The sequence below is a fragment of the Moschus berezovskii genome, chromosome 16, assembly GCF_049115385.1.
Source record: "Moschus berezovskii isolate FMDL1 chromosome 16, NW_MosBer_1.0, whole genome shotgun sequence".
NCBI lineage: Eukaryota > Metazoa > Chordata > Mammalia > Artiodactyla > Moschidae > Moschus > Moschus berezovskii.
The window spans coordinates 68,007,733-68,032,326 of record NC_142475.1 but is presented as its reverse complement, the minus strand read 5'-3'; the positions used below and the strand labels follow the sequence as shown (position 1 = coordinate 68,032,326).

Here is a 24,594-nt window from a genome sequence, read left to right as displayed (position 1 = left end):
TTGCTAAGTTACCATAAATTTAGTGGTGCAGTTTTTTACTTTACCATTTCTGTAGGTCAGAAGTGGCTTGGTTTTCTGCTTAGGGTGTCACAGGGCTGCAATTAAGGTGCCAGCTTAAAATGCAGTCTCATCTGGGGCTCAGGATCCTCTTACATTCTCACTGGTTGATGGTAAAATTTACTTCATTGTGGTTGTAGGACTGAGGTTCCTGTTTTCCTTCTAGTCAACTGTCAAAAACTAGAGACCTCCTGCAGTTTCTTGCTATGTGACAGCTCTCAGCCTAGATGTTTGATTTCCTCCAGGCTAGTAGGAGCCACTCCAGTACTATTGCCTAGAAAATCCCATGGATGGAGGAGCCTGGTAGGCTGCAGTCCGTGGGGTCGCTAAGGGTCGGACACGACTGAGCAACTTCACTTTCACTTTTCACTTTCACACATTGGAGAAGGAAATGGCAACCCACTCCAGTGTTCTTGCCTGGAGAACCCCAGGGATGGGGGAGCCTGGTGGGCTTCTGTCTATGGGGTCACACAGAGTCGGACACGACTGAAGTGACTTAGCAGCAGTAGCAGTAGGAGTCTTTCTGATTTCCTCTTTTTGCAATCATGTGGGGGAAAGCACTCTGTTTTTAAAGTGTTCACCTGATTAGGTCAGGCCCACCTGAGCAATCTCCCTACTTTAAGATCAACTGACTTGGTACCCTACTTACATTTGCAAAATCCTTTAAAAGCAGTGCCTAGATTAGTGTTTGATGGAATAGATGGGAGAAGGTATATATATATATACACCGGGGCTAAAAATCTTAAAGCTCACCTTAGAATTCTGTCTCTCATAAGAGATCCTCTAATGGCACAATCAGTTTCTAATGAAACTCAGAACAAACAACTCCTGCAGCAAGAATTCTATCATTCATCTTCTTCCTTACAAGTTTGCTAATCCATTAAACCATCCAGTTGGCTGTTTGAACTTGTGAGCTTCTAGGGACCACAGGTGTTCTGGACTCCCGTGGGTCCAGCTGCATGACTTGGGCGGGTACCAAGGAGGATTAAAAGGAGAGAGCGGTCAACTAGAGCACAATGCTGAGGAGGCAGGTCACACCTGGGCAAGGCAGAGGCCAAGTTCACAACTAAGCAGAGAGAAAGGATAAAGCCTGCCTCATATGAAGTGCAGCTTTTTCCCCATGGAAATTTATGACTCTAGATACGTCACTCAAAGATACCAAGAAAACTAATGTTTTTGAGGATATGTTTTAGTTTGAAAAAAATGATAAACTTTCGGACACAGGGAGTTTTTTTATCCTACAGATCTCTGAAGAGAAAATTGGAAACAAACATCATTAGTTTTTCTTTCACCAAGGCTGTGTCAATTCTCTTAGAGAAACTTTGTCTGTGATCTTACATAAAGCCATTTTTGTTTCTTCAGAGCACAATGGATTTGCAAAGAAATGTAGGCAGAACATGGTGTTCAGACTTTAATTTTACTCACCTGCAAACTGTCCCCTTTCCATCATAATTTTATTTAAATCATGGTTATGCTCTTAATTAACAATTTATTGGTTAGTACTTTCTCAATCCAGTTCTCTGGAGGCATGGTTTTCTGTTTAACTTTCTTGTTTTAATTCTTCTGCGAAACCATAAAATTTAATTAGGAAAGTAACCAGCTTTGTAACAGCAGTTCTCTGTCTAATTAGCTATGCTCTGACAGTACCTTCTCAGATTCCATTCAGCATTGCACATACACTTTGCATTTGTTCAGGTTTCAAATAAGGCATTGTGAATTTAGCCTAAGCACATATTCCAATTGTTTTACATTTTTCCAAAAATGCTTGGTTATAGCCAGTGAAAACAGAAAAAGTAACTTAGAGCATTCCTGTATGCATGTGCTAAGTCACTTCAGTCATGTCTGACTCTGCACAACCCTATGAACTGTAGCCCACCAGGCTCCTCTGTCCATGGGATTTCTCAGGCAAGGATACTGGAGTTGGTTGCCATGCACTCCTCCAGAGGATCTTCCTGACTCAGGGATCTCTGAACATCTCCTGCATTGGCAGGTAGGTTCTGTACACTAGTACTACCTTGGAAGTCCTAAAGCATTTATATATGCTGTTAAACCAAGAGCCATCAAAGCCCAAGATGTAGAAATGTTATCTAACTGTGCTTATTTGTTTCTATTGCTGCAGAACAAATGACCACAAGCTCAGCTTAAAACAATCCCCATTTTTCATCTTACAATTCTATAGGTTGAAAGTCCAGATGCAGCTGGCTGGATTTTTTCTTCAAGATTTCACCAAAGATCAAGGTACAAGCTGGGCTGAAATTTCATCTGGACCTCAGGGTCGTTTTCCAAGCTTGTATGCTTGTGGCAGAATTCTTAATGGTTGTAGGACTGACATCTCCATCTCTCTGGGGATGGCTCTTATGCCCTAGTGGCCTCTCTCCTTACCACGTGGCTCCCATGTGTGGTTCACAACACAGCAGCTCGATTCTAGGCCAGTGAGAGCATTTCTCTGACTTCTTCATCTGTGAACAGCTGGAGAAAACGCTCTGCTTTTAAGAGGCCTGTCCGTCTAGTCAAGGCTATGGTTTTCCCCGTGGTCATGTATGGATGTGAGAGTTGGACTGTGAAGAAGGCTGATCGCCGAAGAATTGATGCTTTTGAACTGTGGTGCTGGAGAAGACTCTTGAGAGTCCCTTGTACTGCAAGGAGATCCAACCAGTCCATTCTAAAGGAGATCAATCCTGGGTGTTCATTGGAAGGACTGATGATAAAGCTGAAACTCCAAAACTTTGGCCACCTCATGCGATCAGTTGACTCACTGGAAAAGACTCCGATGCTAGGAAAGGTTGGGGGCGGGAGGAGAAGGGGACGACAGAGAATGAGATGGCTGGATGGCATCACCGACTCTGTGGACATGAGTTTGAGTGAACTCCGGGAGTTGGTGATGGACAGGGAGGCCTGGCGTGCTGTGATTCATGGGGTTGCAAAGAGTCGGACACGACTGAGCGACTGAACTGAACTGAACTGATTAGGTCAGGCCCACCCTGGTACTCTCCCTTCTGCCACATAATACATTATATATCAAGAGAATGACTATCTTATCACATTAACAGCCCCCCCCCCAACTCTACACACACACTCAGAGGCGGGATTATGCAGGATGTGTACAACAAGGGGTAGAAACTGTGGGGCCACGTTAGGATTCTGCCCGTTACACTATGCTGCAGGGAAAGAAAGCAACTGAAAGCCTCTGGCAAACTCTCTCTCTCTGTGGAGGCACTGCACAGGGTGTGCTGAAGAGCTGTTAACAATGGCCCCAGTTCTGTCCCGCCAGCTCCACAGGGCATCGGATGGCAGACTCTCACATTCTTTCTTCTCTGCAGGCTGCTTTCTCTGCCTGGCCAGAATTGCCATTTTCAGCAGTGCAAGAGGATCACGGGATGAAATCACATGAATTTAAAAATGACATCAAGTTAACATGATGCTTTTGGATAGAAATTTATTTAAGCTCCGGACCTCAAACTTCAGCCCAATAAAACAATTTATAGGCTGAGTAGTAAGAGTCCTCCAGCAATCACGGAAACTGGAGGTGGTCTTGGTGACCCCCTGACTCAAGGAATAAAGTAGGCAAGAGCATGATATTGATCGCATTCTGAGACCAGGCTCCACTGCCCTGCAAACTCAGCTTTAATCCTCTCCATTGTGACTAGGCTCAGAGAACACGAACTAGAGTCAGGAGGTGGGCTGACCTGGGTTCTAGAAGGTTTGGCACTGGCTAGATGTGTATTGCAGTTCTGCACTGTGACCTGGGCAATTTCCTCAACCTCTGTCTCTCCCAGTTTCTCTGTGTTCAGTTCAGTTGCTTAGTCATTCCAACTCTTTGCGACCCCATGGACTGCAGCATGCCAGGCTTCCCAGTCTATCACCAACTCCTGGAGCCTGTTCAAACTCATGTCCATCGAGTCAGTGATGCCATCCAACCATCTCATCCTCTGTCATCTCCTTTTCCTCCTGCCTTCAGTCTTTCCCAGCATCAGGGTCTTTTCCAGTGAGTCAGTTCTTTGCATCAGGTGGCCAAAGTATTGGAGCTTCAGCTTCATCAATCAGTTCTTTCAGTGAATATTCAGGATTGATTTCCTTTAAACCAGTCAGGATTGACTGGTTTGATATTCGTGCAGTCCAAGGGTCTCTCAAGAGTCTTCTCCAACACCACAGTTCAAAAGCATCAATTCTTCAGTGCTCAGCTTTCTTTATGGTCCAACTCTCACATCCATACAGGACTAGTGGAAAAACCAAAGCTTTGACTAGACAGACCTTTGTTGGCAAAGTAATGTCTCTGCATTTTAATATGCTGTTTAGGTTGGTCATAACACAGCAGTAATAACAATACCCAATTCATTGTGTTGTTGAAATGAAGCAACTCTGGAAACACTTAGCACTGTGACCATCACATGGTGACTGTGAGGGGCTGGGTGTAATTGTCTGTGACGTGGACTCAGAGTGTCATCAACACTTGAAATATTAACTCCAGCTTCCTCCCCTTCACTCTGCTCCCCTCTTTCCTCACCAGTCCCTTCCCCTTCTCTCAGTTGTCTTCTAAGCCCCTTCACATCCAAATCATTTCCTTCCCTGGTTTATTCCCTTTCCTTAAGGACCAAATGAAAGCAATATACAGGAATGCATTTTTCTGTACACGATTTTGTGTTTTTCTTAAGTACCAAGAGTCACAATGTAAATGTGCTGTTATCAGGGTCTACCATCTTGTCTACGCTTAGCATCTTTTGGTTTCATCTACAATGACTGATGAGTTTATAAGGAATTCCCACAGTTCCCACTGATATAATGTTGTTGCTTTTGATAACGGTAAGTGATTATCACATACAGAACTATGCAATTTCATTTTCAGAACTCTATAAGCCTACCAGGTAAACATACAAAATGAGGAAAAAGTCCTTTGATGAACAATTTTCCCCCCAATATTTGGTTCAGAATATTTGTTCCCTGAAATCCTGCACACTAAGATGTAAAGGGGGCTCTTTCACTTTTCCAGTGATATGTCTACCACACAATGTCAGTGGAGACAGAAGCTTCTACTTGAACCTTGCTTTGTTTCACTGCAGCTTTTGAGTCCCTGAGGTACTGTTCAGAGAGTGTTCAGGTACTGCTAATAAAAAATCTGTAATGGGGTTGATGATCATATGTGACCAGAGGTAGCTCAATGTCAGTACCCAGCATCAGAGACTCCTTTGAAGGGGAGAGGAAATTTAGGAAATGCCTGGCGAGCTCAGCCTTGCTGGTATTGGAGAAAATCACAAGAGTTTGGAATAAATTCCTGCATCCTCATTCATGAGCCCTTGTTATGAGACCCCAACTTACATTGGCACTGCCAATGGAACCATGGATGAGGAGGAAGAAAGCAATCAATAAAAGTTCAAATAAACTTCCTTTGCAAATAAAGTTAGTATCTGAAGGGAAGATGTCAAAGAGAAACATCAAACCAAAAATAAAAGACCAAAAATCTGATAATTATACGTATCTCCAGAAGCTACTGAATTTATCCTTTCTCTGCCATCCCCCTACCACCACCACCAGGTAGAACTGTATGCCAGTCCTAGAACACTTGTTTGTCTATCCCACACTGAGGTTAATGAGCCCCCCCTGGTAAATCTGCTTTGCTTTCCATTAAAATGAAGCTAGAGCACCACAAACTTTATGGGATGCTTCTGTGCTTGGTAGGCACAGAAAAGAGACTGTCAACCCCATTTCTCATCATAACCTTTTAGCTAAAGTTAACACTCAATTATATATAGTAATAGGGAGATGAGAAATTATCTAACTCTAAAATCCATGGAATTCATCAAAGATTGAATAATCAAAGTCATTCAACCTTTGCCAACAGAATTCTCTTATCGGACTCACTGAAACATAGCAGAATTAATTAACTTGAATTTCTAGCTTATTTTCCTCCGCTCACGTCTGCTTGAAGTTTTAATTAGAAGGAAAGTGTCTAGATGATCAGCAGGAAGATTTCAAGGAGGAGAAGTGAAGCTCTGGAAAATTACTAACTAAATTCACTCATTCGTTAAGAAAACCTTACTGAGCTTCTGATGTTCAAGACACTCACTGAGAACAGAGCAACAAACAAAAATAGACAAGCTCTCTCATGAAGCTTACATTCTACTAAGGGAGATGGAAAATAGACTAGTAAATGGAAAACTGGTCAGATATATAAAATTTGGAATAACCTTGACTATATGTTCAAGGCACTTGCAGGTCTTGCATTTTCTTCCCATGGCTATTGAAGTCCAGTGATTCAACTGCAAAGCCTTATAAACACATTATGAGCATAATGACAAGTGAGTGGACACTTGCTTACCTTCAGCTGGTGGCATATTTTCTTCAGTACAAACGCTTCCTCTTCTGTATTGGGAGTAAGTCTTATCACCTTATCACTATAATAAAGGGAAAAAAATAGTGAGGTATACCCTTCAAAAAACAGATACAGCCATTTATATATTTTTTAAAAAAACTGCCTTTGCATTTAGAAAAAACAGAAAAATTTTAGACTAGCTTGTAGGAATTTTATTGCATTCTTGGTGCTCTATGATAGTTTTGATCTTTTTTTCCCTCTGTCTTAAAACTATTCTTTTTTTCTTCCATCAGTTTTTGAAGATTACAAATTCACACTCAACCAGAGAAAGTTAAAAAAAATAGTAACAGTGGCAACAGGACAAGAACTTCCATGATATCTCAGAGAAGATATTGAGAAGGAAAATTCCCGATAACAGAAAAAAAAAAAAAAGGCCTATTTAAAAATTTTAACTTTCTGCTGAAAAGGAACGTGATAAGAGGACCCATGACATCCATACACAGTGGAACATTTCTGGTTTGGATTCTTCCCACATTGAGAACATAAAGATAAGCCCATCTCTAAGGGACATCTTATTTCTTGAGTACACAGCTTACCAACTGGTATGTGAGACCAAACTGGAGGAACCCCCTGCCCCCATTGTTTGTGGGTGTGCAGCCATTAAACACCGATGGCTATAAAATTTTGTTATTAAATTTTTATTTTTTAAATTTATTTTTATTGAAGTATAGTTGATTTACAGTGCTGTGTTGGTTTCTGGTGTACAGCTGTCATTCAGTTATATATATATATATGTATATATATTTTTCTTTTTCATATTGTTTTATATTATTTTCCATTATGGTTTGTTATGCAACATTTTGAAAGTGATAAAAACTTAAAATCGATTTTTATAGCCATTAAAAATTTTACACAGTTAAAATTACATCTGAACAGTCTACACAGATTCTGAATTGCCTAAGAAGACTAGAGGTGTCATGCTTTCCACCAGAGAGATCTCTGCAGTGGTAGTTTTCCCCAAGGTGTGCCAGACGCGTATTATCACTTTCTAATTTTGTCATGATGAGCTTGAGAAGCACAACTCCAGTATATAATAATCATAACTATACATGTATAACTGAATGACTGTGCTGTACACCGGAAACTAACACACTGTAAATCAACTACACTTCAATAAAAAAATAATTTATCACAGTAAAAAAACCCCACAACTGTTCAATGAGTTTTTCATGGGGTAGAAACTTACTAAATATTTATTAGCAGATTGGTATAAAGGAGATCATTGAAAATAATTGGCTTCCAGAGGAAATGTAAGGAAAAATGAAGTATAAGAGGAATGAGTATCTTCCATCATCTTCAATGGCATTTTACAATGACTGCAGACAAAATAGAATGCTATCAATACCACATATATAAAGTACAAAACAAAAACTAGCAGTTCAGCCACAGCTTTTCTCTCCAGCCTCAAAGTTGTACCAGAATAAGGATGGAATTTAGGAGCTTTTCCGTGGTTTTACCACTTAGATGAATTGCAGTCTCAAAGACTAGGTTAAGATTAATATGGAGGACATCAGAGCCCAAGGGAGACTTTGGATTTGTTGGACAGACATTCTTTAGGGCTGTGTGTCCATTTCCCATAATTTTTGCTTTATGCTTTCAAATGACCCTGTTATACCTTCCTTAGGCCTATGAGTTAAAAGACCCCTGGCTTGCTGAGTGATAGATAATTTAGTATGTTGTACACACTCCTACTCAATATGGCTTTGTAACTTTGGCTTTTGTATTCCTCAAAAACATCACACAAAACAACCTCTTGCTCAGTTCAGTTCAGTCGCTCAGTCGTGTCTGACTCTTTGCTACCCCATGAATCACAGCACGCCAGGCCTCCCTGTCCATCACCAACTCCCAGAGTTCACTCAAACTCATGTCCATTGAGTTGGTGATGCCATCCAGCCATCTCATTCTCTGTCGTCCCCTTCTCCTCCTGCCCTCAACCTTTCCCAGCATCAGAGTCTTTTCCAGTGAGTCAACTCGTCGCATGAGGTGGCCAAAGTATTGCAGTTTCAGCTTTAGCATCAGTCCTTCCAATGAACACCCAGGATTGATCTCCTCTAGAATGGACTGGTTGGATCTCCTTGCAGTCCAAGGGACTCTCAAGAGTCTTCTCCAGCACCACAGTTCAAAAGCATCAATTCTTCGGCGATCAGCTTTCTTCAGAGTCCAACTCTCACATCCATACATGACCACGGGAAAAACCATAGCCGTGACTAGATGGACCTTGGTTGGCAAAGTAATGTCTCTGCTTTTTAATATGCTATCTAGGTTGGTCATAACTTTCCTTCCAAGGAGTAAGCGTCTTTTAATTTCATGGCTGCAATCAGCATCTGCAGTGATTTTGGAGCCCCCAAAAATAAAGTCTGACACTGCTTCCACTGTTTCCCCATCTATTTCCCATGAAGTGATGGGAGCGGATACCATGATCTTTGTTTTCTGAATGTTGAGCTTCAAGCCAACCTTTTCACTCTCCTCTTTCACTTTCATCAAGAGGCTTTTGAGTTCCTCTTCACTTTCTGCCATAAGGGTGGTGTCATCTGCATATCTGAGGTTATTGATATTTCTCCTGGCAATCTTGATTCCGGCTTGTGCTTCTTCCAGCCCAGCGTTCCTCATGATGTACTCTGCATATAAGTTAAATAAGCAGGGTGACAATATACAACCTTGACGTACTCCTTTTCCTATTTGGAACCAGTCTGTTGTTCCATGTCCAGTTCTAACTGTTGCTTCCTGACCTGCATACAGGTTTCTCAAGAGGCAGGTCAGGTGGTCTGGTATTCCCATCTCTTGAAGAATTCTCCACAGCTTATTGTGATCCACACAGTCAACTACGGACGGAGGTTCGTGACATTGTACAGGAGACAGGGACCAAGACCATCCCCATGGAAAAGAAATGCAAAAAAGCAAAATGGCTGTCTGAGGAGGCCTTACAAATAGCTGTGAAAAGAAGAGAAGCAAAAAGCAAAGGAGAAAAGGAAAGATATAAGCATCTTAATGCAGAGTTCCAAAGAATAGCAAGGAGAGATAGGAAAGCCTTCCTCAGCGATCAATGCAAAGAAATAGAGGAAAACAACAGAATAGGAAAAACAAGAGATCTCTTCAAGAAAATTAGAGATATCAAGGGAACATTTCATGCAAAGATGGACTCGATAAAGGACAGAAATGGTATGAACCTCTTGCTACCTGTGTCATAAAGTCCATTTTCCTGGAAAGAATAAAAAAGTAGAAGGAAAGGAAAAAAAAGTCACTGTAAAAATAAACTTCAAATATGACTTTCAGAATTTAAATACAATTACGCCTCTTCTTTTATTCTTCTTTTTTCATTTCTGTTACACATTTCTCTGACCTTTGTATTTTCTGGATTCATCATATCCTGGCCTCTCCCACCTGACCCAATATAATTCTCGGCAAAGAACAAATCCAATGGATGATATGGTTGTTTTTTGAGTGATGGATCACTTGACAGCTTGCTGAAAAACACCTCCATCTGGGGCCCTGTCAGCTCCTCAAGAGTGCAAAGAAAGCAATCTGTAGCTGTTTTACAGCCATGGGAAGTTTTTTTTTTTTTAAGATGATGGATAATTCAACCTGGCAATTGGTTCCTCCTCTGTGAGTATAAGATAAAAGGGGACCACCCCTGGGATTATTAACCCTGAAAGTGATTGTTCAAACCCAGTTTTGTCATTTTTATCACAAGAAGTCCACATCATCTCAGCTTGTAGAAATTTTCAGGTGTGACTTGAGAAATGTGTTTATTACCATTTGATTACTTATCAAAGAACAGAGAATAGAAAAGCTACTTTGCAAAGCCCATGAAATGTCATACTTTTTCGTAAGCTCATAAATTATATTGGTAACTAGCCAGTAGCCAAAACCCAAGAGCTCTTTATTCAGTATGTAAGACAAGTGCCTCCCAAGTGCCCCATTTGTTTTACCAAACAGAAAGCTTATTCTCCCTAAGATTTTGAAGTGGTAAACAATAGTTCTTGGACTGCAAGGAGATCAAACGAGTCAATCCTAAAGGAAATCAACCCTGAATATTCATTGGAAGGATGGATTCTGAAGCTGAAGTTCCAATACTCTGGCCATCTGATGCAAAGAGCTTCTCATTGGAAAAGACCCTGATGCTGGGAAAGACTGAAGGCAAAAAAGGGATGAGATGGTTAGATATCATCACCAACTCAATGGACATGAGTTTGAGCAAACTCCGGGAGATAGTAAAGGGCAGGAGAGCCTGTATGTCCTGCAGTCCATGGGATTGCAAAGACTCAGATATGACTTAGCAACTAAACAAAACCAGCAAAACAAAAATTCAGGACCACAAACAGGAAAGTTTCAGGAAGTCAAGTAGCTATTGAAACTTAGGAAAACTAGCTGTGCACAGCTATCAGAGAAGATGAACTGAGGCTTTCTTCATAAAGTGAAAGTGTTAGTCTCTCGGTCATGTCTGAATTAGCGACCCCATGGACTGTAGCTGCCAGGCTCCTCTATCCATGGGATTCTCCAGGCAAGAAGACTGCAGTAGGTTGCCCTTCCCTTCTCCAGATTTTCCCAATCCTTTATAATGTATCAGTTTTTTTCAACCGCTAGGTGGCAACATCATTTTAAGGCCCCTTGGGATTAAAATGAGAGCCTCAAAGGTCTGAATGCGGGTTAAGGTTAGAGGCATGAGTGGGCAACCAGCTGCTCATACGTATGGGCATTTGTAAGTCAGAGATCTCTAACTCAGCCTATATAAAGTTGCCAGAAAGATTGCACAGATGTTTTTAATTACAGTTTAAAGATGTAGTATAGACAACAGGTAAGTAATCTCCCAATATTTATTAATATGCATTTACTAATGCTATGCACCAGGCTTCTCCGGTGGCTCAGAGGTTAAAGCATCTGCCTTCAATGCGGGAGACCTGGGTTTGATCCCTGGGTCGGGAAGATCCCCTGGAGAAGAAAATGGTAACCCACTCCAGTATTCTTGCCTGGAGAATACATGGACGGAGAAGCCTGGTAGGCTACAGTCCACGGGGTCGCAAAGAGTCGGACATGCACGAGCGACTTCACTTCACTAATGCTGTACTGACGTTTTGTCCCTTTGTCTAACAGGACAAATGAGGTTTTGTTGTAATGTTAGCATCAAGTCTGGTTGTAAATTTGATGACTAATTCTTATGTACCATGTGTGTGTGCTAAATTGCTTCAGTTGTGTCCAACTCTTCACAACTCTGTGGACTGTAGTCTGCCAGGTTCCTCAGTCCATAGGATTCTCTAGGCAAGAATATTGGAATGTGTTGCTGTGCTCTCCTCCAGGGGATCTTCCTGACCCCAGGGATTGAACCTGCATCTCTTATGTCTCCTGCATTGGCAGACAGGTTCTTTACCACTGCACCGCCTAGGAAGCCCTTATGCACCATAGCAACCACATGAATAAGAGTAAATAAATTTAATTGATTTTAAAACTTTTATAACATAGAGGGGTGGGATGGGTTGGGAGGTAGGTTCAAGAGGGAGGGGACATATGTATAACTATGGCTCATTCATGTTGATGTATGACAGAAACCCATACAACATTGTAAAGCAATTATCTTTTGATTAAAAATTAATTAAAAAGGAACTATTACTGAATGTCTAATGAGATACTAAGTGAAGCTAGACAGAAAGACAAATATACTGCTTATATGCAGAATCCGAAAAATGAACTAATTTACAAAACAGAAATAGACTCACAGACACAGAGAAAAGATTTATGATTACCAAAGGGGAAAAGGGTTGGATTAAATTAGAAATTTGGGATTAACATCTACACAATATAATATGTAAAATAAATAACCAACAAGGACCTACCATAAAGCACAAGATTACTCAATGTCTTGGGCTTCCCTTGTGACTCGACTGGTAAAGAACCCACCTGCAAAGTGGGAGACCTGGGTTTGATCCCTGGGTTGGGAAGATCCCCTGGAGAAGGGAAAGGCTACCCACTCCAGTATTCTGGCCTAGAGAATTCCATGGACTGTATAGACCATGGGGTCGCAAAGAGTCAGACATGACTGAGTGACCTTCACTTTCACTCACTGTCTTGCAGTAACCTTTAATGGAAGAGAATATAAAAAATGCATGTATGTGCATAACTAGATCACTTCACTGTACACCTGAAACTAATACAATATTGTAAATGAACTATATTTTAATAAAAAATTTAAAAATATCTAGTGAGAATATATGGAAAAGGCAATGGCATCCCACTCCAGTACTTTTGCCTGGAAAATCCCATGGACAGAGGAGCCTGGTGGGCTGCAGTCCATGGGGTCGCGACTGAGCGACTTCACTTTCGCTTTTCACTTGCACGCATTGGAGAAGGAAATGGCAACCCACTCCAGTGTTCTTGTCTGGAGAATCCCAGGGATTGGGGAGCCTGGTGGGCTGCCGTCTATGGGGTCGCACAGAGTCAGACACGACTGAAGCGACTTAAAGAGAGTGCTATCTCAAACTTGTTACCATCAGTGTGGGTTTCAGGGTCCTTGTTGCAGGAGTGGGGGAATGAGCTCCCAGTTGCCTTTTCATTATATTTTAAAATTAAGTTTAATTATATATACATTTAAAAGTTTTTGAAGTATGGTTGACTTACAGCATTATATTATTTTCAGGTGCACAACATAGCGATTCAATTTTTTATATAGATGACACACCAAAGTTACAGAATATTGACTATCTTCCCTGTGTTGTATATCTGTGACCCATTTATAACTAGTAGTTTCTTTTAAACCCCTTCACTTATTTCTCCCCTCTGCCTCACCTCTCTCAGTTGTAACCACTAGCTTGTTCTCTGCATCTATGAGTCTATTTCTGTTTTCTATTTCTGTTTTATTTGTTCATTGGTCTTGTTGTTTTAAGTCACACATATAAGTCTCCTGCAAGTTGCAATGCAGGAGACCCAGGTTTGATCCCTGGGTCAGGAAGATCCCCTGGAGAGAGGGGATGACAACCCATTCCGGTGTTCTTGCCAGGAGAATCCCCATGGACAGAGGAGCCTGGTGGGCTTCAATCCATCGGGTCACAAAGAGTCAGACATGACTGGGCGACTAAGCACACAGGCATGTAAGTGAAAACAGATAGCATTTGTCTTTCTCTGACTTTTGTCACAAAGCAAAATAACAAAGACTATATTGTTTGAGTTCAGTGCCTGCCATAATCGTTGCTATGCCTTGATCACAGCACAACTACGGAAGAACATCTGTTTGTGTCAACGTGGGACTTCCCAGGTGGCTCAGTGGTAAAAAATCTGCCTGACAATTCAGGAGATGCAGGTTTTAATCCCTGGCTCAGGAAGGAAATGGCAACCCACTCCAGTATTCTTGCCTGGAGAATCCCATGGACAGAGGAGCCTGGTGGGTTACAATCCACAGGATAACAAAAGAGTCAGACATGACTTAGCAACTAAACAACAACAAACGGGCAATTTGAGAGTCCTTTTCCTCAGCATCTTTTTGAAAGACACAGATGTAAGCTCCAGATTTTTCCTCTGGTTCCTGGCATGACCTTTCACAATTAATGTTATCATCAAACTCTACATTTCCTTGTAAGTTACAGAGCTAGTATATGAATCCATGTTTATAAAAATAAAAATATTACAGAGGTACCTCCCACACCCACATCCCTAGGAGACCAAAACTGTCCTCAATTTCTTCCAGCTGAATGGGGAGTTTTTATAGATGCTTTGAGATTCTCTGCTTTATACAGACTTGCATCTAGAACCCCATTCCTGTCCCACTGCTGGCACTGGAACCCCATCCTCAGCTTGAGGGCCCCATTTCAAAGTCCTGACTCCCAGACCACAATGCATCAGTTTTTCTTTCCACTTCAGCTTCGGTTTTTCTTTTCCCTCAAATGTTTGGCACCTGTAAGTTTTCTTTCTCTTTCTCCAAAGCTCAGTTATCCACTAAAACAAATGACAGGGCAGTAGCATCATGCACTCTGAGGGCAAATAGCCAACATCATCCATGTGGCCTTAGGCAAGGTTCTTAACCAATCTGTGTCTCCGTCCTTCTGTCAGTGGATTGGGGAGAATTGCACTTAATTCATGGGCTCTTCAATGAGTGAGGGTTAAAGGAGCATTCAAGTCAAGTGCTTAGAGTAATACCTGACATATAGTCAGATATTATAGATGTCTGATATTATTATTGCATTTTGGCATTTTCCCACTTTATCCAGTATTAATACTTTGAGAGTTCCTGACGAATCCTTCCTTCACATTCTCTCCTGTCCTAATCTGTCAAGCGGAAGAATGAATAAGATTCTCAAGAAGAAACGGCTTGAAGCAGACCTTCAGGGGGCCTCAGAATGTGTGACCTGTCTGCAGTCTCCCTTCCAGCTGTCTTTTTCTTGGTGTCATATAACTGCTTCCCTGGGGACCATACCTAACTTGACATCTAACTTAACGACAGTCTGTGTATGGTACCGTGGAATGACAAGTGAGTCCTGCCCAGCTGGGCTCCCTCTACGGCCAGCGGCCAACAGCCGATGCAGTCAGATCCTGTCATAGGGAGTTTGCACTTGAGAGGTAGAGAACAAAAGATCAGTTAGTTTGCAGGGTCTGGAGCAGGGGCACTGGACTCAGAACTGCTGAGTGACCACAGAGGCAAAGTCCTCAAGCAGGAAGCACAAGGATCAGACACACAGCCCTTCGTGATGATTATTTGGTTTCAGGACCTGTGTTAGAAATAGTCCCCCTCTTTTGTGTTTCCTTATGATAAAATTCTGGGCTTCCCAGGTGGCACTAGTGGTAAAGAATCCGCCTGCCAGTGCAGGAGACATAAGAGACACAGGTTTGATCCCTGGTTGGGAAGATTCTCTGGAGGATGGCAGGGTCACCCACTCCAGTTTCTTGCCTGGAGAATCCCATGGACAGAGGAGCCTGGCAGGCTACAGTCCATAGGGTTGCAAAGAGCTGGGCATGACTGAAGTGACTTAGCAAGCATGATAAACTTCTATCATCTGATGTCTCTGAAACATGCCTTTTCTAAACCTAACAAATGCACCAGTATTAAGAACACAAATTCCAGTACTTCAGTTTTTCATTCCTGTCTCTAAGTCACTGAATATATCTTCTCTGATCCAGTTCCCTTTCATTCAGGGAAGAAAAAAGAATAAGGTTGGATTCTAATCTGGGCTGCTCCACTTGACCAAGCTGTATAAATATTTAGAGCCAACAATACCTGAGCCTTAATTGGAGAAACACTAAAATATTGTCACATAAGGTTTTTGTGAGAATTTTTTTCTTTTTTAAAATTTTATTTATTTTTAATTGGAGGAATACTGCTTTACAATGTTGTGTTGGTTTCTGCCTTACGTCAGCATGAATCAGCCGTAGGTATACATATGTCCCCTCCCTCTTGAACTTCCCTCCTACCCCTCTAGGTTTCTACAGAGTACCAGGCTGAGCTCCCTGTGTTATACAGCAAATTCTCACTGGCTATCCATTTCAAGGATATGTGGTAAGGTATATGTTTCAATGTTACTTTCTTAATTCGTCCCACCCTCACCTTCCCCTACTGTGTCTACAAGTCTGTTCTCTATGTCTACATCTCTATTGCTGACCTGCAAATGGGTTCATCAGTACCATTTTGCTAGCTTCCATATGTATGTATTCATATATGATATTTGTTTTTCTCTTTCTGACTTCACTTTGTATAACAGACTCTAGGTTCATCCACCTCAACAGAACCAACTCAAATTCATTTTTTTATGGCTGAGTAATATTCCATTGTGTATATGTACCACAACTTCTTTATCCACTCATCTGTTGATGGACATCTAGGTTGCTTCCACATCCTGGCTATTGTAAACAGTGCTGCAATGACACTGGGGTACGTGTATCTTTTACAACTGTGGTTGTGAAATTTCACTTGACCACACTTTTTAAAAGTTATGTGATATGCCAGGCACACTGGTGGGTGCTACGGATACAATAGTTGCTACCAGGATGGGGTTATACTCATAGTCCTGGCGAGAAACAACTAACTTATCACAGCCTTTCAGTGCATAGCTGCTGCTGCGGCTGCTGCTAAGTCACTTCAGTCGTGTCCGACTCTGTGTGACCCCATAGACGGAAGCTCACCAGGCTCCCCTGTCCCTGGGATTCTCCAGGCAAGAATACTGGAGTGGGTTTCCATTTCCTTCTCCAGTGCATGAAAGTGAAAAGTGAAAGTGAAGTCGCTCAGTCGTGTCTGACTCTTAGCGACCCCATGGACTGCAGCCCACCAGGCTCCTCCGTCCATGGGATTTTCCAGGCAAGAGTACTGGAGTGGGGTGCCATTGCCTTCTCCGTCAGTGCATAGTAGCTACTATTATTACCTCTACAGAAAAATATTTTTTTTACCCTTTAAAACTTAAAGGGCTGAAATCAGTTGCTTTTCCAAGTGTGTTTCACTGTAAATATCAGAAGCAACTCATGATTTAGTCATGTATATTTTTAACTTTCTTTGGTTATTGGTAGTGTTTTTACTTATTAACATTTTCACATGTATTTGAATCTAATCATTGATCAGTTTCTCTGTTTGGGACTATTTCCTCTCTTCTTATGTAGCTCTTTGGAGTCTGAAACACACATATGGATAGTCTCATTATTTTCTACCACCATGATTTATATAAAATGAAGAGGGAAAATTTCATAGATAGTCTTGTAGTAATGGCTTCTTTATTTGTACAAGCTACCCATGTTCAGTTTTTTAATAAAGACAATTTACCAGATGTGGAAAAGGGTTTCTAATGTAGACCTTCACAAGATATTAGATAAGAAGAGTGTAGTGGATGCTTTTGACTGCCCCTCCTAAATCCATTTCCCCTCCTTAAACCCTAACAGAACTGACTTGCTCGGATAAACACCCCATCCCCATATGAGGAATGAGTCTTGTCAGCCAATTAGAGCTTGGATATCCCTGGCAGCTTTTGTTAGTCTGGAGGTCTGGAGATGGCCACGTGCTAAAAATGGACTCAATCAGTTTTAAGGGAAGGATTGATATTCCAAGGTTTAAGGAAAAATAAGATCCACTCTGTTGTTGAATATAAACAATGTGTAACCCTGTTTGCCATGGCAGCATAATTAAGAAGAGAGTGAACTTTGGGGTGAAGCAGATTCTTTGGACCATTGGATGGAGAGACAGAAAGAACCCAGGTCTTTAATGACCTTACAGAATCAACCAACTTTCAAGCTTGTCCTGCCTCTGGACTTCCTGTTATATAGTATAAAATTTATAGTGTAACATTTTTCTTTATTCTGTAGGCCAGTTTGAGTCATCTGCTTGTAACCAAAAGCATGCTTCACAATAACAATGATTTTACTTATTTTGGCTATTTTTAAGAACGGTACAAGGAAAACCAATAGAATAATTAAATTTACTGTTATTTAACAGTAATCACTCATCTCACATGCTAGCAAAGTAATGCTCACAATTCTCCAAGGTAGGCTTCAACAGTAATGTGAACCATGAACTTCCAGATGTTCAGGCTGGATTTAGAAAAGGCAGAGGAACCAGAGATCAAATTGCCAAACATCTGTTGGATCATTGAAAAAGCAAGAGAGCTCCAGAAAAACACCTACTTTTCCTTTATCTACTATGCCAAAGCTTTTGACAGTGTGGACCACAACAAACTGTGGAAAATTATGAAAGAGATGGGAATACCAGACCACCTGACCTGCCTCTTGAGAAACCTGTATGCAGGTCAGGAAGCAACAGCTAGAACTGGACATGGAACAACAGACTGGTTCCAAATAGGAAAAGGAGTACGTCAAGGCTGTCTATTGTCACTGTTCTTATTTAACTTATATGCAGAGTACATCCTGTGAAATGCTAGGCTGGATGAAGCACAAGCTGGAATGAAGATTGCCAGGAGAAATATCAATAATCTCAGATATGCAGATGATACCACCCTTATGGCAGAAAGTGAAGAAGAGCTAAAGAGCCTCTTGATGAAAGTGAAAGATGAGAGCGAAAAAGTTGGCTTAAAACTCAACATTCAGAAAACTAAGATGGCATCTGGTCCCATCACTTCATGGCAAATAGATAGGGAAACAGTGGAAACAGGGACAGACTTTTTTTGGCGGGGGGCTCCCAAATCACTGCAGATGGTGACTGCAGTCATGAAATTAAAAGACGCTTACTCCTTCGAAGAAAAATTGTGACCAAACTAGACAGCATATTAAAAAGCAGAGACATTACTTTGCCTACAAAGGCCCATCTAGTCAAAGCTATGGTTTTTCCAGTGGTCATGTATGGATGTGAGAGTTGGACCATAAAGAAAGCTGAGCACCAAAGAGTTGATGCTTTTGAACTGTGGTGTTGCAGAAGACCCTTGAGAGTCCCTTGGACTGCAAGGAGATCCAACCAGTCCATCCTAAAGGAAATCGGTCCTGAATATTCATTGGAAGAACTGAAGCTGAAGCTGAAACTCCAATATGCTGGCCACCTGATGTGAAGAACTGACTCATTAGAAAACACCCTGATGCTGGGAAAGATTGAAGGCAGGAGGAGAAGGGGACAACAGAGGATGAGATGGTTGGATGGCATCACCAACGCGATGGACATGAGTTTGACTAGGCTCCAGGGGTTGGAGATTGACAGGGAGATCTGGTGTGCTACCAGTCCATGGGGTCACAAAGAGTCGGACATGACTGAGCAGCTGAACTGAATTGAAGTGTAAACAGGTGGAACTAGTGGTAAAGAACCCATCTACCGATGTAGGAGACATGTAAGACTTGGGTTTGAACTCTGCGGGACATCCTCTGGAGGACGGCATGGCATCCCACTCCAGTACTCTTGCCTGGAGAATCCCAATGGACAGAGGAGCCTGGTGGGCTATAGTACAGAGAGTCACATAGAATCAGACACAACTGGAGTGACTTAACATGCACACAATAGTAAACAACATATTTCACATGTGGGAAAACACATATTGATATTCTTTCTTTCCTCCCCGAATACCGTTCTCTAAAACACCCCTTTAATTTTGATGGCAGCTTAAAAAAACTGTGTGTGCTTTCAAAAGAGGAGATTTACCCAATAGCTAAGACTCATCTTGCATTTGCAAGAAAAATAGGACAGTTTAAAATATTTGCTGAATTTTCTGAAAGCTTGTATTTTGTGGAAGAATGAATAATAGGATGTTCACTTATTGAACAAAAAAATAAAACCCTCATGCCCAATCACAAAGAAATCTATTAAGTAATCCCAGCTAGAAAATTAATGTTCACATGTAGATTCTATATTATAGAGGTCTCAGAGCTGTATTTCCCTTGTTGAAATATTGTGTTTTGATGCACATGAAAAATTTCATTAAAAAGCAATAAATAAGAGGCAACTTGGCAGAGAATACACTCAAGAGAGCTAAATGGAGTCTCCCTTCTTTGGTCATAGTTTATAGTTGCAATATAAAGTGCTCAGAACATGAAGAAGCTCCCTGTGGCAGTTTGCCTAGAACATGAAGATTTAGACTTCACTCTTGGATCAACATTAGGCAGAAGTGACGACCTTCTTTTTGTTGTTGCTACAGTTATTTTCACAAGAGAGAAAAGAAAAACATAATCTTCAAAAGCCTTACTCTTCTACTTCACTTTATAGCAGACAATTTCTCAAGGGGTTGAATGCCTACCCTGACATCTCATTTGTAATGGCTGATCAAGAAATATTTGCTGAATTGAAATTGGCTTTTTGTAAACTGCTTTTAAATTTCTAAAATTGGCTTCCATTCTGCGGCTTGAAAATTCCCTGTTCTCTTATTAGCACAGGTCATAGAGGGAAAAAGCAATGAAATGTAACCCTACCATGAAGTTCTTTTTTTCTTACAGTAAAATATTATCTTTATTATGTCTCAAGGACTTTTGTATATTGTTTTCAAATAATTATTTGACAAGTCCTTCTTGTGATATTGAAGAATAGGACTCGATCAGAGAAAACTGTTACCACAACAGAGAACAAACAATTCATTCAACAGGTATCTACCTACGCAAGTCCCAAGGTGGCTGTAGCCATGAAATTAAAAGATGCCTGCTCCTTGGAAAAAAAGCTATGACAAACTTTGTGTATTAAAAAGCAGAGACATCACTTTGCAGACAAGTTCTGTATACTCAAAGCAATGGTTTTTCCAGTAGTCACGTACAGATGCAAGGGTTGCACCATAAAGAAGGCTGCACACCAAAGAATACTGATGCTTTTGAACTGTGGTGCTGAAAAAGACTCTTGAGAGTCCCTTAGACAGCAATGAGACCAAACCAGTCCATCCTAAAGGAATGCAAACCTGAATACTCATTGGAAGGACTGATGTTGAAGCTGAAGCTCCAATACTTTGGCCACCTGATGCAAAGAGCTGACTCTTTGGAAAACACCTTGATGCCAAGAAAGATTGAAGGCAGGAGGAGAAGGGGGTGGCAGAGGATGAGATGGTTGGATGGCATCACTGACTCAATGGACATAAGTTTGAGCAAGCTCAAGGAGATGGTGAAGGACAGGAAAACCTGGTGTACTGCAGTCCATAGGGTTGCAAAGAGTCAGACATGACTTAATGACTAAACAAGAAGGACAGAATTGGCTTACGAAGGGGGAGAGAGAGAGGCTAGATCCAGGTTAGACTAGAGGTAGAGACCATAGAATTCACTGCTGGGTTTATATATAACCAAAGCAAAGTTAGAGAACAATCACAGATGACCACTACACTTTGGCCATTAGCTGAGATTGAGAAGACCAGAGGCAGGTTTGGTGGAAAGCTCAAGCTCCTTTTTCTTTCTGGACACGCTATATTTGAGATCCTATCAGGCCTTGGATAAGGTGATGAGTCAGTTGGATTATATGAATTTGGGGCTTGGCAGGAAGCTGAGGTCAGAGACACAAATTTAGGATACATTAACATACGGTTGGGGCTTCCCAGGTGGCTCAATAGTAAAGAATATACCTGTCAATTCAGGCGATGCAAGAGACGCAGGTTCGATCTCTGGGTTAGGAAGATCCTCTGTGGTAGGAAACGGCAAGTTGCTCCAGTATTCTTGCCTGAAAGATCCCATGGACTATAGTCTAGGCAATCACAAAGAGTCAGACACAACTGAGCACAGGCATGTGCACACACATGCACACACACAACTTATGGTTAGTATTTAAAACCGTGATACTCATTTCTCCTAACTAGGGCAAAGAATGTTTAGAGAATAGTAAAATGTTGTAAATAGGATTTGGATTTCCCATAAGTTGTTGGCCAGACTTTCTATTTTCCTAGTTATTCCTTCATTCTGTTTATAAACTTAGGATTTGAGAGTTCAGTGGAAATCATATGAGGAAAGAGAGCTGGGGAGAGAACAGCCCTGCTACCATGCCACAAGTCATACCTCATACATACAATGCTGCTTTGTCATCACAGTGTCTCTCTCCACACACCTCAGCTCTAAATCTGAGTCAGGGTTAAATGCAACCTAAATCACATCTGGAACCAAGGGAACTTAGGTTTTTGTAGCCTTGGCTGGCCAGAAAGAAACACAAGCAGAGGCTGCAGTAGGTGCTGAGAGAGTCAATCTAGTGTCCACCGCATTGATCAGCAAAACATGGGCACTGACTTTTAATGAGGCTTTAATAGGGGACAACAGAGAATGAGATGGCTGGATGGCATCACTGACTTGATGCACATGAGTTTGAGTGAACTCCAGGAGTTGGTGATGGACAGGGAGGCCTGGCGTGCTGTGATTCATGGGGTCGCAGGGAGTCGGACACGACTGAGTGACTGAACTGAACTGAACTGAACTGAATTCTACAAGAGATTTGAAGAACACTTACTGGAAATTTGACACGCAGAAGTATTTTTTCCCTCTGGTGCATGACAGGGATGAAGCAGTTACAGAGAGCTGTGGAAAATTTCCCTTGGAAGCTATGAGCCAGTTTTCTAAATTAGCCTTCAATTTGTTAATCAAAAACAAGAATTGATTGAAATTACTGGGAACCGAACTGGGGGATATAGTCGATGAAACGGGAAAAACAAAGCAGGATCTGTTTACATTCTTGCCAAATGTATTCCTCAGTTTGGAAATTTGGAGTTTTTGTTTTTTTGGTCTTTTGATGATGTTAATTTTGTCTGGGGATGTTTTTTTAACTGGGAAACATTCTCATATTGTGGAAAGGGATTGGTCTTTATATCTTTGGAGGTGACTATGTTTACTGCTTTGTGGATATACAATTAATACAGAACGTGGGATTGAGAGGGCAAACTCCTAAGTTCACTGCAGCATCATTCACAATAGTCAAGATGTGGAAATAACCCAACTGTCCAGTGATGGATGAATGGACAAAGAAAATGTGGTATGAAGATGCAATGGAATAGTATTCAGCCCTAAGAAAGAAGGAAATCTTGCCATTTGCCAAGTGAAATAAGCCAGACAGGGAAAGACAAGTACTGTATGACCTCACTTGTGAATGGAAACTAAAAAAGCCAAACTCATAGAAATAGCAAGTAGAATGGTGGTTGCCAAGGGCTGAGGGGCGGGGGGCATAGGAGATGCAGAACAAAGTGTACAAGCTTTCGGTTTAAGATGAATGCGGTCTGGGAATCTAGTGCACAGCTCTAGGCGAAAGTTAATAATATCGTACTGTATACTTGGAAGTTACTGAGAGAATAGAACTTTAATGTCCTTCCCATAACAACAACAACAAAATTGTAATTTATGAGGTAAGGGATGTGTTTAACTAGCTCTATCATAGTAAACATTTCACATTATCATATTGTATACCTTAAACTTACACAAATTTAACATGTCAATTATATCTCAACAAAGTTAGAAGAACATCAGAAGTGCAAATCCTGAATTTTTTCATGCAGAGACTAAGGTAGCTGCCAAAGACTACCTATATATTCCTATATCTTCTCTACCTAAATTTTCAGGGGATGTTGATAAAGATGTCTCAGTTCAGTTCAGTTCAGTCGCTCAGTCGTGTCCGACTCTCCGCGACCCCATGAATCACAGCACGCCAGGCCTCCCTGTCCATCACCAACTCCCGGAGTACACTCAAACCCACGTCCACAGAGTGGGTGATGCCATCCAGCCATCTCATTCTCGTTTGTCCCCTTCTCCTCCCGCCCCCAACCTTTCCCAGCATCAGAGTCTTTTCCAGTGAGTCAACTCGTCGCATGAGGTGGCCAAAGTATTGCAGTTTCAGCTTTAGCATCAGTCCCTCCAATGAACATCCAGGATTGATCTCCTTTAGAATAGACTGGTTGGATCTCCTTGAAGTATAAGGGACTCTCAAGAGTCTTCTCCAACACCACAGTTCAAAAGCATCGATTCTTTGGCGATCAGCTTTCTTCACAGTCCAACTCTCACATCCATACATGACCACGGGAAAAACCATAGCCTTGACTAGACGGACCTTGGTTGGCAAAGTAATGTCTCTGCTTTTTAATATACTATCAAGGTTGGTCATAACTTTCCTTCCAAGGAGCAAGCGTCTTTTAATTTCATGGCTGCAATCAGCATCTGCAGTGATTTTGGAGCCCAAAAAAATAAAGTCTGACACTGTTTCCACTGTTTTTCCATCTATTTTCCATGAAGTGATGGGACCAGATGCCATGATCTTTGTTTTCTGAATGTTGAGCTTCAAGGCTACCTTTTCACTCTCCTCTTTCACTTTCATCAAGAGGCCTTTGAGTTCCTCTTCACTTTCTGCCATAAGGGTAGTGTCATCTGCATATCTGAGGTTATTGATATTCCTCCCAGCAATCTTGATTCCAGCTGGTGCTTCTTCCAGCCCAGCATTCCTCATGATGTACTCTGCATATAAGTTAAATAAGCAAGGTGACAATATACAACCTTGACGTACACCTTTTCCTATTTGGAACCAGTCTGTTGTTCCATGTCCAGTTCTAACTGTTGCTTCCTGACCTGCATACAGGTTTCTCAAGAGGCAGGTCAGGTGGTCTGGGATTCCCATCTCTTTCAGAATGTTCCACAGTTTATTGTGATCCACACAGTCAAAGGCTTTGGCATAGTCAATGAAGCAGAAATAGATGTTTTTCTGAAACTCTCTTGCTTTCTCCATGATCCAGCAGATGTTGGCAATTTGATCTCTGGTGCCTCTGCCTTTTCTAAAACCTGCTTGAACATCTGGGAGTTCACGGTTTACATACTGCTGAAGCCTGGCTTGGAGAATTTTGAGCATGACC

General features: G+C 41.5%; 1 protein-coding gene across 1 annotated transcript in view; it reads right to left on the bottom strand.

The window, feature by feature from the left end:
- The window catches only part of CPA6 (carboxypeptidase A6), a 381,349-nt gene that overhangs the window by 163,723 nt on the left and 193,032 nt on the right, over positions 1–24,594 (bottom strand). The window contains exon 5 of the mRNA XM_088844585.1: positions 6,371–6,446. Within this exon, the coding sequence (XP_088700711.1) occupies positions 6,371–6,446 (76 nt within the window). The remainder of the gene's footprint in view (positions 1–6,370; positions 6,447–24,594) is intronic.